General features: G+C 43.4%; 2 protein-coding genes, 6 non-coding genes and 2 pseudogenes across 14 annotated transcripts in view; 9 read left to right on the top strand and 1 right to left on the bottom strand.

Annotated features, from left to right (window-relative positions):
• Positions 1-17604, bottom strand: part of LOC125715571 (uncharacterized) — a 277458-nt gene that overhangs the window by 125833 nt on the left and 134021 nt on the right. The gene's annotated exons all lie outside the window — the stretch shown is intronic.
• The window catches only part of LOC125715510 (protein NYNRIN-like), a 334468-nt gene continuing 317058 nt past the window's right edge, over positions 195-17604 (top strand). For all 3 annotated transcript variants that reach the window (XM_048987208.1, XM_048987161.1, XM_048987273.1), the window contains exon 1: positions 195-1439. Coding sequence is in view for 1 of the 3 variants with exons in the window: in XM_048987273.1 (XP_048843230.1) it covers positions 1128-1439 (312 nt within the window). In the remaining 2 variants the exon portion in view is untranslated. The remainder of the gene's footprint in view (positions 1440-17604) is intronic.
• Positions 8780-8898, top strand: LOC125735686 (5S ribosomal RNA). Its single transcript, XR_007394978.1, has one exon. It is a non-coding gene; the product is annotated as a 5S ribosomal RNA (ribosomal RNA).
• LOC125734231 (5S ribosomal RNA) lies at positions 9993-10111 on the top strand. The gene has a single exon (XR_007393552.1). It is a non-coding gene; the product is annotated as a 5S ribosomal RNA (ribosomal RNA).
• LOC125733784 (5S ribosomal RNA) lies at positions 11036-11154 on the top strand. The gene has a single exon (XR_007393120.1). It is a non-coding gene; the product is annotated as a 5S ribosomal RNA (ribosomal RNA).
• On the top strand, positions 12252-12370 carry LOC125734521 (5S ribosomal RNA). The gene has a single exon (XR_007393830.1). It is a non-coding gene; the product is annotated as a 5S ribosomal RNA (ribosomal RNA).
• LOC125732292 (5S ribosomal RNA) lies at positions 13446-13554 on the top strand (annotated as a pseudogene).
• Positions 14640-14758, top strand: LOC125736611 (5S ribosomal RNA). The gene has a single exon (XR_007395886.1). It is a non-coding gene; the product is annotated as a 5S ribosomal RNA (ribosomal RNA).
• Positions 15862-15980, top strand: LOC125734519 (5S ribosomal RNA). The gene has a single exon (XR_007393828.1). It is a non-coding gene; the product is annotated as a 5S ribosomal RNA (ribosomal RNA).
• Positions 17056-17164, top strand: LOC125732291 (5S ribosomal RNA; annotated as a pseudogene).

Genomic DNA, 17604 nt, shown 5'->3' with positions numbered 1-17604 from the left:
TACTATTTTATATATATATATATATATATATATATATATATATATATATTTTTTTTTTTTCTCTCATTCATAAAGGCAGCTTTTAGAAACCGTTTTACTCTAAATACTTCCTGGTAATTCTAGGTGCTGTAAGCTGTTCGTGCCTTTATTCCACCAGGGAGCGATCTTCTCACAAACTTGAAGACTGTCTGTTAGGTTGAAGAAACTGTTATTAATCATTTTGTTATCACTCCTGTATGATCAGCAATGAATGTAAATATGTATATATATTATTTTGTTTTCCCCTAGCCTCATACTTTAGATTATATTAATAATAGCATTCCCACCTTAGCAAAACCAGAACTTTCTCTCACCTCCCTATTCTGCATGACTCTTGCGCCTCCCACTGACTATAAATAAAGGAGCCAAGGGGAACCACCCTTTGTAACACATTCTGCTGTAGTTTGCATTGCAGAGAGTGTGGGTACCCTTGCAAGTAAAACTGTAACCTGTGTGTGTCTCATAAATGTGGAGTTGGGGTGGAAACGCCGGGCGCTTTCCCCAACATAGAATTTGGTCCTTCGAGCCGGATCCGAGGAACCCCGAAGACGTCTCCAGTACGCCGAGAGAGGCGACACCGACAGCCACTCGAAGTCGGGTGCAAGAAAGACCTGTGATGTGAATTCGTCATCAGGCCGGTGGTTAGAACTGCGCTCGACGTCTGGTGATGTCTGAAGGACCTCGGTGACGGAACAGAGAGCACACTACATAGGTGAGAAACACGGCACCTAAGTGAATAGGTGGCCAAGTGAGAGATACGGCACCTAAATAAGTAGGTGGCCAAGACATGCATGTGGTTGAGGTTAGCCGAAATTAACCGGGAGAGAAAGTAGGCGTTATTGGAAATATATATATTGATGTATGTGGATGTGTTTTTATAGGTTTTAGACTAACCTACACGATCCACCCTAAAAGCAACAACATACTGGTGACTGAAGGATAAAGGACGGGTTTCATCCCTGAAAACTAACACCGCTGCTCTAATAGTGAGCAGTAGAAGGCCGTGTTGGTGTCCTCCTGAGGTCTCATGCCAGGGACTTGCTTTTAGGATTTTTTATGTTTTGTAGTGTATTCAATAAAAGGTAACAATGGGAAAAAATCTGAGTAAACAAATCAAATTAGAGGGAGATGAGAAGTTTATGGAAGGATATAAACCAGGATCAGGACAAATAAGTAGTCAGAGATGGAGGAAAAAACATGGGTTTGAAGGAAAACTCCATACTCCAGACATATTAAAGTTACAGGGAAACTTAAAACTGGAGATGTTACAGACTACCAATAATAAAAAAGGCCAAGATATAAAAAAGGAATACGTTTTCTCTGATGCATGGTTAGAACAGAGTAAACTAAGAGATAATAAGAGACAACAGAAAAAGGGAAATAAGGAGAAAAAACTGCAGGTTCTTTAATCACACTAGACGAAGAAACGGCAGCAAGACCTTCTGCCCCTCCAGCTCCTCCACCGCCCCCACAAATTCCGGTGCCTGCACCGGCGCTGGTTCCAGCCACAGATAGACAAGAAGCAAGGGGGGGGGTGGAACCATCTCGCATGTTAACTCGAGGGTCTGATCCCTCTCTATATCCTGTAAAAGATTTGGCCACAGCTAAAGTACAATGGCATCCAAAAAATAACACAGAACAAGAGGAGGTAGAATGGCAGTGTCCCCTCGTAGAAGTGGCAAACCCAAATCGAGGGCCAAATAATGCAGGACCCGAAACTATGTTAGTATATAGACCCTGGACCGCTGAGGATAGAACAGCGGCTTTAAAAGGAATACCCCCGGTTGAAGAAGGGGTACCCGAGTTTTGGACTGCCATCCTAGAATTACAAAGTAGTTTTCATTTGAACGGCAGGGAAATGTACCGATGCCTAAGACAGTTGTTTACCCATAAATGGGGACGTGTAGCGGGAGACTTCACAGGACATGGTAATAATGATGAAGTCTTAGCACATAACTCACAGGAACTCATTCAAGCATTACAACACCTGCGAGAGAGGATAGACACAGTCTTCGTAAGACGTGCAGATTATGGGCGAATAGCGCAGTGCAAACAAAAAGATGGAGAGGAACCTGAGGATTTTATGGATAGGATGCGAGTGGTGTTCAGGGGAAATTCAGGAATTCCTCACGACGAGGAAGACGGAGGAGTGTATCAGCAACAATTAAAACGAGCTTTTGTCGCAGGCCTAAAGCCTGAATTGCGAAAATATCTCGACAAACATTGGGTACATCAGAATACTGGCTCAGTCCAACAAGCCTTAGAATATGCCCAACACGCACAGAAAGCGCAGAAACAGCAAAAGACAGATACAATATTCAGCGCCTCTGACGTGGTAGCGCTAGTGCAAACGAACCCTCGGGGACGCGGGGGATTCAGAGGTAGAGGAAGAGGAAGATTTAGAGGCCGAGGAAGATTTAGAAATAAACAAACAGGAGGGTTTTCACAGGAAACAGAGTGTTGGACATGCGGGAAACCTGGACATTTAAGCAGGGACTGCAGGTCAGGGAAGCGACCATTTAATCCAAACTCCACCGAAAATGACCAATGACCCTCCTCGGAGACCCCTGTTGCCGACACTATCCGAGGTGAAACAGAGGTCATTTTAAGGGAAGAAACGGAGGTTACCTTACAAGACCTCCTGGATGAGGAAATAGATTTGCAAGCAGTATGTCAGCTATTAGCAGAAAGGCAGTGGGGAACTTTGCCAAGTCGGAAATTAATCATAAATGGCAAAGTATACGAATGCCTGTGTGATACTGGAGCCTGTAGGACTGTCCTAACCTCCAGTCCTCCTGAAGTCACATACTCCTCATCTGTCATAAATATAAAAACAGCAGGAGGCCAAACAGACAGTCATCAGCTAACAAACCCAGTTGCAGTAAAAGATAAGGAAACTGGGATTGAATGTCAAGCACAAGTGTTAATAAGCCCTTCTTGCCCTGTCAATCTGTTAGGCCGTGACCTTATGGTACAGATGGGCATTAGTGTAGTTGCCACAAACTCTGGCATGAAAGCAATCATAAATGAGGAAGCCTATGTTGTGCAAGGAACCGGAGCACCACAATATTACTGGTCACTGGACCTAGGGGGAACTGCACAGACACGAGAATTGTTGCGAAAAACTAGAGAAAAGCAGTCCCCTAAACAAACCCAGTTCATGCCTGACGATGCCTTACACGTCACTATGTGGTACAAAGGCACCCCAGGACCAGATTATGCCTATGACAAAACGTTTCATGCCCTCCAAGACACTTGTATTACCTTACAACATTTGTATGTTAACTCCACTACTGGCTTTTCTGCTGCCTCAGTCATCTTATCTAATAAACAACAGGCTGTGTTCAGAGGGGAAACACCACACGTATCTCTATCAAAACCACCTCAGATGCAGTGGAGGGACGTAGAGATGTTCTTACGAGATTCCATGCACAGTTACAATGACTACCAACCCGTACCTGGCTCCTGTTGGAGCTATGACAAAAAACACAATGTGTGGCGGTTCCCTTTGGGATGGAGAGTTCAAACCACTCTCACCACACACTTGCAGGACCCAACCTGACAATTTTTTTCTGTTCTGGAGGGGGGATCATGTCCAGATCTAGATCACCTCCCGGAAGGGTTGTGGTCGTCCTCCCCCACTGATGTAGGACTGGTAAAGGGGTTCCCACCATACAAAGTAATTGTGAAATCAGAACACCGCCCGGTAGTTAGACAATACCCGTTAAAACCTGAGGCAGAGAAAGGTATAGCCCCTGTAGTGCAGGATATGTTGGCATCAGGAATATTGCGAGAGGCTCCTGAGGCCACTTGCAATACTCCTATCTTCCCTGTCCAGAAGGGACATACAGGGAAATGGCGCATGGTGCAGGATTTAAGACCAGTTAATAACATAGTGCAACACGCAGCACCAGACGTGCCCAACCCACACTTATTGCTCAACTCATTAACCCCTGATAAAAGTTACTTCTCAGTAGTTGATCTCAGTAATGCATTTTTCTCAGTACCATTGCACTCTGATTCTCAACATTTATTTGGTTTCACCTATAAGGGAAAAAAATACACATATACTAGACTCCCTCAAGGGTTTTCAGAAAGTCCACATGTATATACCATGGCCCTTAGATATTCTATGAGTACCTGTAAAATACCATCCCATAGTCAAGTGCTACTGTATGTAGATGATATATTAATTGCTTCAGATACAAAACAGCATTGTAAGGAAGCCACACTGTTGGTGTTACAGCATTTATATGATACAGGACATAAAGCATCAAAACAAAAATTACAATATTGCAGGGAGGAAGTTATATATCTTGGACATAAACTCTCCCAACAAGGTCGATCATTATTAGAAACTAGAAAACAGGCAATACAAGAGGCACCAAAGCCAAAGACTAAACAGCAAATGATGTCCTTCTTAGGACTTTGTAATTATTGCAGAGAATGGCTACCTGATTATGCTGCACTCGTTCAACCTCTGCAAACCTTAATTTATGGGAAAGACATGGCCTTAAAAGATAAAATTCAGTGGACAAAAGAAGGAGAATTGGCATTCACAAACTTAAAAATGATGCTACAAACAAATGTGATACTTGCCTTACCAGATTATCAACAACCATTTACCTTATGTGTTGATGCTAATCAAGGTTATATGAAAGCGGTATTAACACAGCCGTTCGGGACAAAGGAAAGACCACTAGCATTCTATTCTAAACGATTAGATGCAGTAGCAGCTGGTTTTCCACAATGTTTGCAAGCATGTGCAGCTGCTGCAGAAGCAGTAAAATTATCAGCAGAATTAGTGTTGTGTCACCCACTCACCCTGAAGGTGCCACATTCAGTTTCATTAGTTTTACTGCAGACGCCGCTTCCGTTCCTCACACATGCTAGACATCTGACCTTAGTCTCACTCCTGCTTTCACAGTCAAACATTACTATACAGCGATGTGGTCCTCTTAACCCTAGCACCCTTCTTCCGACAACGGAAGATGGAGAGCCACATTCGTGCAAAGCAGTTGTGGAAGAGCAAACAAAACCCAGAGCAGATATTTTACAGACCCCAATATCAGATTCAATGGTTGTTTATGTAGATGGATCAGCATCAAAAAATGATATGGGAAAAAATAAGGTCGGGTATGCTGTAGTTACGTCCACTGAAGTGTTAGAGGCCAATGCACTCCCACCTGCTTGTTCAGCACAAGCGGCTGAACTCTATGCTGTAATTAGGGCATGCGAGCTATTCAAAAATAAGTCACTTACTATATACACTGATAGTCAATATGTGTTTGGAGCTGTTCATCACCATGCAAGAGTGTGGAAAAATAGAGGTTTTAAAACATCGCAGGGAACGTCTCTAACTCACACAAACTTACTACTTAGATTATTAGATGTTGTACAATTACCGACTCGCCTTGCACTGTGCAAATGTAAAGCACACCAAACCGCTTCCACAATAGCTAAAGGAAACAACTTTGCAGATAAAACTGCCAAAGAAGCGGCCCTGAAACAGCCCACCTTATCAGTGGCAGACATTCTTTTCATAGATAGTGATGTGCTGTGTGATGCACAGATGCATGCTCCTAAAACAGAAATACAGAGTTGGATCAAGAGAGGAGCAATACAGCAAGGGAAAGTTTACTATATGAATGACAAGCCCATCCTACCAAAAAACTTATACAAAACAGCTGCCTTAGTGAGCCATGGAAATACTCATGTCTCAACAGGAGGGATGGTACATATTATCCAGCAATACTTTTATGCTATAAATTTTTCTGATTATGCAAAGCAATTTTGTAGAACATGCTTAATTTGCTGTAAACATAATGCACAGGGTAACATGAGACCAAAACGTGGCCAGTTCCCTGTAGCTGAGTACCCGTTTCAAGTTGTACATATGGATTTTATTGAATTATCTTGGTCACAAGGGAAGAAGTACTGTCTAGTCATTATAGACACCTTTTCTAAGTGGGTAGAAATATACCCTGTAAAGCACTGTGATGCAATGACTGTTGCAAAATGTTTGGTAGGCCATTATTTCCCTACTTATGGCATACCTCATATTATAAGATCAGACAATGGGACTCATTTTGTAAATCAGACCATGTCCCTTTGTTCACAAGCATTAGGTTTTACGCTTAAGAATCATTGTGCTTATCACCCTCAGAGTGCAGGCTTAGTGGAGAGAACTAACGGCACTATTAAAACAAGGCTCAGAAAAACAATGGAAGAGACAAAAAGGCCGTGGCCAGAATGTTTGTCTCTAGTAAAATTGTGGATGAGAATAACTCCCATTCCTGCAGGATTAACACCTTTTGAGATAGTGTACGGAAGGCCGTTTCCTCTAGCAACCGAAATGAGTGATATAGGGAAAGCGGACAGAGAAAATACATTGGCTAATTGGATGCGAAAGTTGCTATCATCACAACAAAAACATAGCCCCAGTAGTCTGCCAGTAAATTCTGTTTCTAACCAACAGGATAACTTGCAGCCAGGGGATTGGATCCTGGTCAAGGTCCTGTTGCGGAAGGAGTGGAGCACACCCCGGTGGGACGGTCCTTATCAAGTCCTCCTCACAACACCAACAGCTGTGAAAATAGCAGAACGACCTTCCTGGATACACAAAAGTCACTGTAAACCCATCAAGCCCTTATCAGAGGCCTCAGCGACAGAGTAGCAGTGGAAGTCCGCTACAAAGGCACAGTAACCAATAGGGTGCTGCTGTCTCAACCCGGTGAAGAAAACAACTGAACTGCACTCTATTAGGATGGCTCTGACGGGGTGGGGATGTGGTAAGGTGACTCTAGGGGTCATTCTTGTTGTTGGACTTGTATGGTTGTCCTTGCTCCCACTAGCTCCATTGCAACACCTACGGCGATGGACCCATGACGACTTCCATCTGCGCCCATTGCCTGCTGACCACTCACACCCGTTCATGAAGAACTACTGGTATCGATATGTACATGACACTGTAACAGCAAAAAATGTGACGAATTGCTATGTTTGTTCTGTGATGCCTACTCATAGTGAAGGACCCACTGTATATGGAAAACCCATGAATATGTCCCAGGCCAAATGTGCTGCATCTTTTGCAGGTATAGGGTACCAAAGTATTGTTTCACTTATATTTTCTTTTGTTTTGTTTTTTATTTTGTTTTTCTGTTGTTTTATAACTGTTATACCATGTTTGAAAATGTTTATTAATCAAGCTCTTAATGCTGCTTTTCGGACACACAGTACAATGTTTCTCTCCCTTACTCAGAATATGGAGACAGAGCCTGTTTCCAGCGATAGCGATGAAGAAGACATGTAATTCATAATGACGGCTGAGCCGAAAGCACCCGTGCAGGGCTTGGACCTGAAGTAACGGAATTAGATGGTTTTCTATGATAAACAGGAGGAACGACTCCTGATGGTTTTCTGTACTCCACAGTTAGGATGATGATGATGTGATCTAAATGACAGTTGTACTGGAAATGCTTTTGCAACTTGTACAATACTGATGTTTTTGATCATACTGTCATGATAAACAGGAGGGACTGTTAGGTTGAAGAAACTGTTATTAATCATTTTGTTATCACTCCTGTATGATCAGCAATGAATGTAAATATGTATATATATTATTTTGTTTTCCCCTAGCCTCATACTTTAGATTATATTAATAATAGCATTCCCACCTTAGCAAAACCAGAACTTTCTCTCACCTCCCTATTCTGCATGACTCTTGCGCCTCCCACTGACTATAAATAAAGGAGCCAAGGGGAACCACCCTTTGTAACACATTCTGCTGTAGTTTGCATTGCAAGGGTACCCTTGCAAGTAAAACTGTAACCTGTGTGTGTCTCATAAATGTGGAGTTGGGGTGGAAACGCCGGGCGCTTTCCCCAACACTGTCACTCCCCATTCACGTTTTACAACTTATTGTTAATGATAAAGAGACAGCTTTTTACACACAGTTTTAAACAAAGTACTGATATTATTCCTCTTCAACTGACCGCTTTGTTTTCTATGCAAAAACCACTTCGCCACAGAAGACTCGATATTATTGGCATAGCAAGTTCTGCTCTTCTCCTTTCAAAACTTGCTAAAAGCTGTATTTAAAAGAACAGATTGGCCGGGGTAATTCACACCCTTCAATGCCAGCTTAATGTTTAGGTTAGTGGGAATCACAGAGGAATTAGGGATGGAAACTTCTTTGCTGGTGGTAGAAGCGGTATGCTGAATTTTTAGAGAGAAGAGGCCGTCGATGTTTGAATGTAGAAAATTGTTCTGGCTGCAGCCTGCAGTATGGACTTGTTGGTGTGTGTAGCTCCCAGTGTTCTGACAGCGTGACGTTTTGGGGAAGCATGTGATTCAGCAGCTACCAGTGGGCTTCGTGCGGCGGAGATTTTGTGGCTGTTAGCGGAGTTGATAACAGAGGGTCGTTAAGAGAAGCCTGCATGCAGTAGGCAAAGGAGTAATGTTTGCCGGCGGGGGACGTGCGGCGATTAACCTGTGCGGTAGTGAAAAGGAGTTAAAAGAAGGAAGTGTGCGGATGCGGAAAGAATGGAATAATTGTGGTAGGCTGCCGGCTGAGTAGTTTGGTGAATGTTTGGTGTGGGTCCGGCGCTGCCGATTGGATGGTGGGGCTGCAGTGTGAGTCAGATAAAAAAAAAAAAAGAACATTAGTAGGATCCAATGGGACCAACTGGCATGTATAGAGGCGTGTAATGCAAAAGGGCTGTTTTTGGTAGCATCTCTCGCTTACGGCCATACCACCCTGAACACGCCCGATCTCGTCTGATCTCGGAAACTAAGCAGGGTAGGGTCTGGTTACTACTTGGATGGGAGACCTCCTGGGAATACCAGGTGCTGTAAGCTTTTCTCACTTTTACTTTATACAGGGGGCGCTCCACTTCACGATTAATTTAAATCTATCACTCCCCTTCCATTTTACTATTTTATATATATATATATATATATATTTTTTTTTTTCTCTCATTCATAAAGGCAGCTTTTAGAAACTGTTTTACTCTAAATACTTCCTGGTAATTCTAGGTGCTGTAAGCTGTTCGTGCCTTTATTCCACCAGGGCGCGATCTTCTCACAAACTTGAAGACTGTCACTCCCCATTCACGTTTTACAACTTATTGTTAATGATAAAGAGACAGCTTTTTACACACAGTTTTAAACAAAGTACTGATATTATTCCTCTTCAACTGACCGCTTTGTTTTCTATGCAAAAACCACTTCGCCACAGAAGACTCGATATTATTGGCATAGCAAGTTCTGCTCTTCTCCTCCTTTCAAAACTTGCTAAAAGCTGTATTTAAAAGAACAGATTGGCCGGGGTAATTCACACCCTTCAATGCCAGCTTAATGTTTAGGTTAGTGGGAATCACAGAGGAATTAGGGATGGAAACTTCTTTGCTGGTGGTAGAAGCGGTCTGGTGAATTTTAAGAGAGAAGAGGCCGTCGATGTTTGAATGTAGAAAATTGTTCTGGCTGCAGCCTGCAGTATGGACTTGTTGGTGTGTGTAGCTCCCAGTGTTCTGACAGCGTGACGTTTTGGGGAAGCATGTGATTCAGCAGCTACCAGTGGGCTTCGTGCGGCGGAGATTTTGTGGCTGTTAGCGGAGTTGATAACAGAGGGTCGTTAAGAGAAGCCTGCATGCAGTAGGCAAAGGAGTAATGTTTGCCGGCGGGGGACGTGCGGCGATTAACCTGTGCGGTAGTGAAAAGGAGTTAAAAAGAAGGAAGTGTGCGGATGCGGAAAGAATGGAATAATTGTGGTAGGCTGCCGGCTGAGTAGTTTGGTGAATGTTTGGTGTGGGTCTGGCGCTGCCGATTGGATGGTGGGGCTGCAGTGTGAGTCAGATAAAAAAAAAAAAAAGAACATTAGTAGGATCCAATGGGACCAACTGGCATGTATAGAGGCGTGTAATGCAAAAGGGATGTTTTTGGTAGCATCTCTCGCTTACGGCCATACCACCCTGAACACGCCTGATCTCGTCTGGTCTCGGAAGCTAAGCAGGGTAGGGTCTGGTTAGTACTTGGATGGGAGACCACCTGGGAATACCAGGTGCTGTAAGCTTTTCTCACTTTTACTTTATACAGGGGGCGCTCCACTTCACGATTAATTTAAATCTATCACTCCCCTTCCATGTTACTATTTTATATATATATTTTTTTTTTTCTCTCATTCATAAAGGCAGCTTTTAGAAACCGTTTTACTCTAAATACTTCCTGGTAATTCTAGGTGCTGTAAGCTGTGTTTTCTATGCAAAAACCACTTCGCCACAGAAGACTCGATATTATTGGCATAGCAAGGTCTGCTCTTCTCCTCCTTTCAAAACTCGCTAAAAGCTGTATTTAAAAGAGCAGGTTGGCCGGGGTAATTCACACCCTTCAATGCCAGATTAATGTTTAGGTTAGTGGGAATCACAGAGGAATTAGGGATGGAAACTTCTTTGCTGGTGGTAGAAGCGGTCTGGTGAATTTTTAGAGAGAAGAGGCCGTCGATGTTTGAATGTAGAAAATTGTTCTGGCTGCAGCCTGCAGTATGGACTTGTTGGTGTGTGTAGCTCCCAGTGTTCTGACAGCATGACGTTTTGGGGAAGCATGTGATTCAGCAGCTACCAGTGGGCTTCGTGCGGCGGAGATTTTGTGGCTGTTAGCGGAGTTGATAACAGAGGGTCGTTAAGAGAAGCCTGCATGCAGTAGGCAAAGGAGTAATGTTTGCCGGCGGGGGACGTGCGGCGATTAACCTGTGCGGTAGTGAAAAGGAGTTAAAAAGAAGGAAGTGTGCAGATGCGGAAAGAATGGAATAATTGTGGTAGGCTGCCGGCTGAGTAGTTTGGTGAATGTTTGGTGTGGGTCCGGTGCTGCCGATTGGATGGTGGGGCTGCAGTGTGAGTCAGATAAAAAAAAAAAAAAAAACATTAGTAGGATCCAATGGGACCAACTGGCATGTATAGAGGCGTGTAATGCAAAAGGGCTGTTTTTGGAAGCATCTCTCGCTTACGGCCATACCACCCTGAACACGCCCGATCTCGTCTGATCTTGGAAGATAAGCAGGGTAGGGTCTGGTTAGTACTTGGATGGGAGACCTCCTGGGAATACCAGGTGCTGTAAGCTTTTCTCACTTTTACTTTATACAGGGGGCGCTCCACTTCACGATTAATTTAAATCTATCACTCCCCTTCCATTTTACTATTTTATATATATATATATATATATATATATTTTTTTTTTTTCTCTCATTCATAAAGGCAGCTTTTAGAAACCGTTTTACTCTAAATACTTCCTGGTAATTCTAGGTGCTGTAAGCTGTTCGTGCCTTTATTCCACCAGGGCGCGATCTTCTCACAAACTTGAAGACTGTCACTCCCCATTCACGTTTTACAACTTATTGTTAATGATAAAGAGACATCTTTTTACACACAGTTTTAAACAAAGTACTGATATTATTCCTCTTCAACTGACCGCTTTGTTTTCTATGCAAAAACCACTTCGCCACAGAAGACTCGATATTATTGGCATAGCAAGTTCTGCTCTTCTCCTTTCAAAACTTGCTAAAAGCTGTATTTAAAAGAACAGATTGGCCGGGGTAATTCACACCCTTCAATGCCAGCTTAATGTTTAGGTTAGTGGGAATCACAGAGGAATTAGGGATGGAAACTTCTTTGCTGGTGGTAGAAGCGGTCTGGTGAATTTTTAGAGAGAAGAGGCCGTCGATGTTTGAATGTAGAAAATTGTTCTGGCTGCAGCCTGCAGTATGGACTTGTTGGTGTGTGTAGCTCCCAGTGTTCTGACAGCGCGACGTTTTGGGGAAGCATGTGATTCAGCAGCTACCAGTGGGCTTCGTGCGGCGGAGATTTTGTGGCTGTTAGCGGAGTTGATAACAGAGGGTCGTTAAGAGAAGCCTGCATGCAGTAGGCAAAGGAGTAATGTTTGCCGGCGGGGGACGTGCGGCGATTAACCTGTGCGGTAGTGAAAAGGAGTTAAAAAGAAGGAAGTGTGCGGATGCGGAAAGAATGGAATAATTGTGGTAGGCTGCCGGCTGAGTAGTTTGGTGAATGTTTGGTGTGGGTCCGGCGCTGCCGATTGGATGGTGGGGCTGCAGTGTGAGTCAGATAAAAAAAAAAAAAAAGAACATTAGTAGGATCCAATGGGACCAACTGGCATGTATAGAGGCGTGTAATGCAAAAGGGATGTTTTTGGTAGCATCTCTCGCTTACGGCCATACCACCCTGAACACACCTGATCTCCTCTGGTCTCGGAAGCTAAGCAGGGTAGGGTCTGGTTAGTACTTGGATGGGAGACCACCTGGGAATACCAGGTGCTGTAAGCTTTTCTCACTTTTACTTTATACAGGGGGCGCTCCACTTCACGATTAATTTAAATCTAGCACTCCCCTTCCATTTTACTATTTTATATATATTTTTTTTTTCTCTCATTCATAAAGGCAGCTTTTAGAAACCGTTTTACTCTAAATACTTCCTGGTAATTCTAGGTGCTGTAAGCTGTTCGTGCCTTTATTCCACCAGGGCGCGATCTTCTCACAAACTTGAAGACTGTCACTCCCCATTCACGTTTTACAACTTATTGTTAATGATAAAGAGACATCTTTTTACACACAGTTTTAAACAAAGTACTGATATTATTCCTCTTCAACTGACCGCTTTGTTTTCTATGCAAAAACCACTTCGCCACAGAAGACTCGATATTGTTGGCATAGCAAGTTCTGCTCTTCTCCTTTCAAAACTTGCTAAAAGCTGTATTTAAAAGAACAGATTGGCCGGGGTAATTCACACCCTTCAATGCCAGCTTAATGTTTAGGTTAGTGGGAATCACAGAGGAATTAGGGATGGAAACTTCTTTGCTGGTGGTAGAAGCGGTCTGGTGAATTTTTAGAGAGAAGAGGCCGTCGATGTTTGAATGTAGAAAATTGTTCTGGCTGCAGCCTGCAGTATGGACTTGTTGGTGTGTGTAGCTCCCAGTGTTCTGACAGCGCGACGTTTTGGGGAAGCATGTGATTCAGCAGCTACCAGTGGGCTTCGTGCGGCGGAGATTTTGTGGCTGTTAGCGGAGTTGATAACAGAGGGTCGTTAAGAGAAGCCTGCATGCAGTAGGCAAAGGAGTAATGTTTGCCGGCGGGGGACGTGCGGCGATTAACCTGTGCGGTAGTGAAAAGGAGTTAAAAAGAAGGAAGTGTGCGGATGCGGAAAGAATGGGATAATTGTGGTAGGCTGCCGGCTGAGTAGTTTGGTGAATGTTTGGTGTGGGTCCGGCGCTGCCGATTGGATGGTGGTGCTGCAGTGTGAGTCAGATAAAAAAAAAAAAAAACCAGGAGTAGGATCCAATGGGACTAACTGGCATGTATAGACGCGTGTAATGCAAAAGGGCTGTTTTGGGTAGCGTCTCTCGCTTACGGCCATACCACCCTGAACATGCCTGATCTTGAAAGCTAAGCAGAGTATGGTCTGGTTAGTACTTGGAAGGGAGACCACCTGGGAATACCAGGTGCTGTAAGCTTTTCTCACTTTTACTTTATACAGGGGGCGATCCACTTCACGATTAATTTAAATCTATCACTCCCCTTCCATTTTACTATTTTATATATATATATATATATATATTCTCTCTTTCATAAAGGCAGCTTTTAGAAACCGTTTTACTCTAAATACTGCCTGGTAATTCTAGGTGCTGTAAGCTGTTCGTGCCTTTATTCCACCAGGGCGCGATCTTCTCACAAACTTGAAGACTGTCACTCCCCATTCACGTTTTACAACTTATTGTTAAAAATAAAGAGACAGCTTTTTACACACAGTTTTAAACAAAGTACTGATATAATTCCTCTTCAACTCACCACTTTGTTTTCTATGCAAAAACCACTTCACCACAGAAGACTCGATATTATTGGCATAGCAAGGTCTGCTCTTCTCCTCCTTTCAAAACTCGCTAAAAGCTGTATTTAAAAGAGCAGGTTGGCCGGGGTAATTCACACCCTTCAATGCCAGATTAATGTTTAGGTTAGTGGGAATCACAGAGGAATTAGGGATGGAAACTTCTTTGCTGGTGGTAGAAGCGGTCTGGTGAATTTTTAGAGAGAAGAGGCCGTCGATGTTTGAATGTAGAAAATTGTTCTGGCTGCAGCCTGCAGTATGGACTTGTTGGTGTGTGTAGCTCCCAGTGTTCTGACAGCGTGACGTTTTGGGGAAGCATGTGATTCAGCAGCTACCAGTGGGCTTCGTGCGGCGGAGATTTTGTGGCTGTTAGCGGAGTTGATAACAGAGGGTCGTTAAGAGAAGCCTGCATGCAGTAGGCAAAGGAGTAATGTTTGCCGGCGGGGGACGTGCGGCGATTAACCTGTGCGGTAGTGAAAAGGAGTTAAAAAGAAGGAAGTGTGCAGATGCGGAAAGAATGGAATAATTGTGGTAGGCTGCCGGCTGAGTAATTTGGTGAATGTTTGGTGTGGGTCCGGCGCTGCCGATTGGATGGTGGGGCTGCAGTGTGAGTCAGATAAAAAAAAAAAAAAAAACATTAGTAGGATCCAATGGGACCAACTGGCATGTATAGAGGCGTGTAATGCAAAAGGGCTGTTTTTGGTAGCATCTCTCGTTTACGGCCATACCACCCTGAACACGCCCGATCTCGTCTGATCTTGGAAGATAAGCAGGGTAGGGTCTGGTTAGTACTTGGATGGGAGACTTACTGGGAATACCAGGTGCTGTAAGCTTTTCTCACTTTTACTTTATACAGGGGGCGCTCCACTTCACGATTAATTTAAATCTATCACTCCCCTTCCATTTTACTATTTTATATATATATATATATATATATATATATATTTTTTTTTTTTTTCTCTCATTCATAAAGGCAGCTTTTAGAAACCGTTTTACTCTAAATACTTCCTGGTAATTCTAGGTGCTGTAAGCTGTTCGTGCCTTTATTCCACCAGGGCGCGATCTTCTCACAAACTTGAAGACTGTCACTCCCCATTCACGTTTTACAACTTATTGTTAATGATAAAGAGACATCTTTTTACACACAGTTTTAAACAAAGTACTGATATTATTCCTCTTCAACTGACCGCTTTGTTTTCTATGCAAAAACCACTTCGCCACAGAAGACTCGATATTATTGGCATAGCAAGTTCTGCTCTTCTCCTTTCAAAACTTGCTAAAAGCTGTATTTAAAAGAACAGATTGGCCGGGGTAATTCACACCCTTCAATGCCAGCTTAATGTTTAGGTTAGTGGGAATCACAGAGGAATTAGGGATGGAAACTTCTTTGCTGGTGGTAGAAGCGGTCTGGTGAATTTTTAGAGAGAAGAGGCCGTCGATGTTTGAATGTAGAAAATAGTTCTGGCTGCAGCCTGCAGTATGGACTTGTTGGTGTGTGTAGCTCCCAGTGTTCTGACAGCGCGACGTTTTGGGGAAGCATGTGATTCAGCAGCTACCAGTGGGCTTTGTGCAGCGGAGATTTTGTGGCTGTTAGCGGAGTTGATAACAGAGGGTCGTTAAGAGAAGCCTACATGCAGTAGGCAAAGGAGTAATGTTTGCTGGCGGGGGACGTGCGGCGATTAACCTGTGCGGTAGTGAAAAGGAGTTAAAAAGAAGGAAGTGTGCGGATGCGGAAAGAATGGAATAATTGTGGTAGGCTGCCGGCTGAGTAGTTTGGTGAATGTTTGGTGTGGGTCCGGCGCTGCCGATTGGATGGTGGGGCTGCAGTGTGAGTCAGATAAAAAAAAAAAAAAAGAACATTAGTAGGATCCAATGGGACCAACTGGCATGTATAGAGGCGTGTAATGCAAAAGGGATGTTTTTGGTAGCATCTCTCGCTTACGGCCATACCACCCTGAACACACCTGATCTCCTCTGGTCTCGGAAGCTAAGCAGGGTAGGGTCTGGTTAGTACTTGGATGGGAGACCACCTGGGAATACCAGGTGCTGTAAGCTTTTCTCACTTTTACTTTATACAGGGGGCGCTCCACTTCACGATTAATTTAAATCTAGCACTCCCCTTCCATTTTACTATTTTATATATATTTTTTTTTTCTCTTATTCATAAAGGCAGCTTTTAGAAACCGTTTTACTCTAAATACTTCCTGGTAATTCTAGGTGCTGTAAGCTGTTCGTGCCTTTATTCCACCAGGGCGCGATCTTCTCACAAACTTGAAGACTGTCACTCCCCATTCACGTTTTACAACTTATTGTTAATGATAAAGAGACATCTTTTTACACACAGTTTTAAACAAAGTACTGATATTATTCCTCTTCAACTGACCGCTTTGTTTTCTATGCAAAAACCACTTCGCCACAGAAGACTCGATATTGTTGGCATAGCAAGTTCTGCTCTTCTCCTTTCAAAACTTGCTAAAAGCTGTATTTAAAAGAACAGATTGGCCGGGGTAATTCACACCCTTCAATGCCAGCTTAATGTTTAGGTTAGTGGGAATCACAGAGGAATTAGGGATGGAAACTTCTTTGCTGGTGGTAGAAGCGGTCTGGTGAATTTTTAGAGAGAAGAGGCCGTCGATGTTTGAATGTAGAAAATTGTTCTGGCTGCAGCCTGCAGTATGGACTTGTTGGTGTGTGTAGCTCCCAGTGTTCTGACAGCGCGACGTTTTGGGGAAGCATGTGATTCAGCAGCTACCAGTGGGCTTCGTGCGGCGGAGATTTTGTGGCTGTTAGCGGAGTTGATAACAGAGGGTCGTTAAGAGAAGCCTGCATGCAGTAGGCAAAGGAGTAATGTTTGCCGGCGGGGGACGTGCGGCGATTAACCTGTGCGGTAGTGAAAAGGAGTTAAAAAGAAGGAAGTGTGCGGATGCGGAAAGAATGGGATAATTGTGGTAGGCTGCCGGCTGAGTAGTTTGGTGAATGTTTGGTGTGGGTCCGGCGCTGCCGATTGGATGGTGGTGCTGCAGTGTGAGTCAGATAAAAAAAAAAAAAAACCAGGAGTAGGATCCAATGGGACTAACTGGCATGTATAGACGCGTGTAATGCAAAAGGGCTGTTTTGGGTAGCGTCTCTCGCTTACGGCCATACCACCCTGAACATGCCTGATCTTGAAAGCTAAGCAGAGTATGGTCTGGTTAGTACTTGGAAGGGAGACCACCTGGGAATACCAGGTGCTGTAAGCTTTTCTCACTTTTACTTTATACAGGGGGCGATCCACTTCACGATTAATTTAAATCTATCACTCCCCTTCCATTTTACTATTTTATATATATATATATATATATATTCTCTCTTTCATAAAGGCAGCTTTTAGAAACCGTTTTACTCTAAATACTGCCTGGTAATTCTAGGTGCTGTAAGCTGTTCGTGCCTTTATTCCACCAGGGCGCGATCTTCTCACAAACTTGAAGACTGTCACTCCCCATTCACGTTTTACAACTTATTGTTAAAAATAAAGAGACAGCTTTTTACACACAGTTTTAAACAAAGTACTGATATAATTCCTCTTCAACTCACCACTTTGTTTTCTATGCAAAAACCACTTCACCACAGAAGACTCGATATTATTGGCATAGCAAGGTCTGCTCTTCTCCTCCTTTCAAAACTCGCTAAAAGCTGTATT

The sequence above is a fragment of the Brienomyrus brachyistius genome, chromosome 2, assembly GCF_023856365.1.
Source record: "Brienomyrus brachyistius isolate T26 chromosome 2, BBRACH_0.4, whole genome shotgun sequence".
NCBI lineage: Eukaryota > Metazoa > Chordata > Actinopteri > Osteoglossiformes > Mormyridae > Brienomyrus > Brienomyrus brachyistius.
Note: the sequence above shows the minus strand (reverse complement) of the source record. Positions and strands in the feature narration are given on the sequence as shown.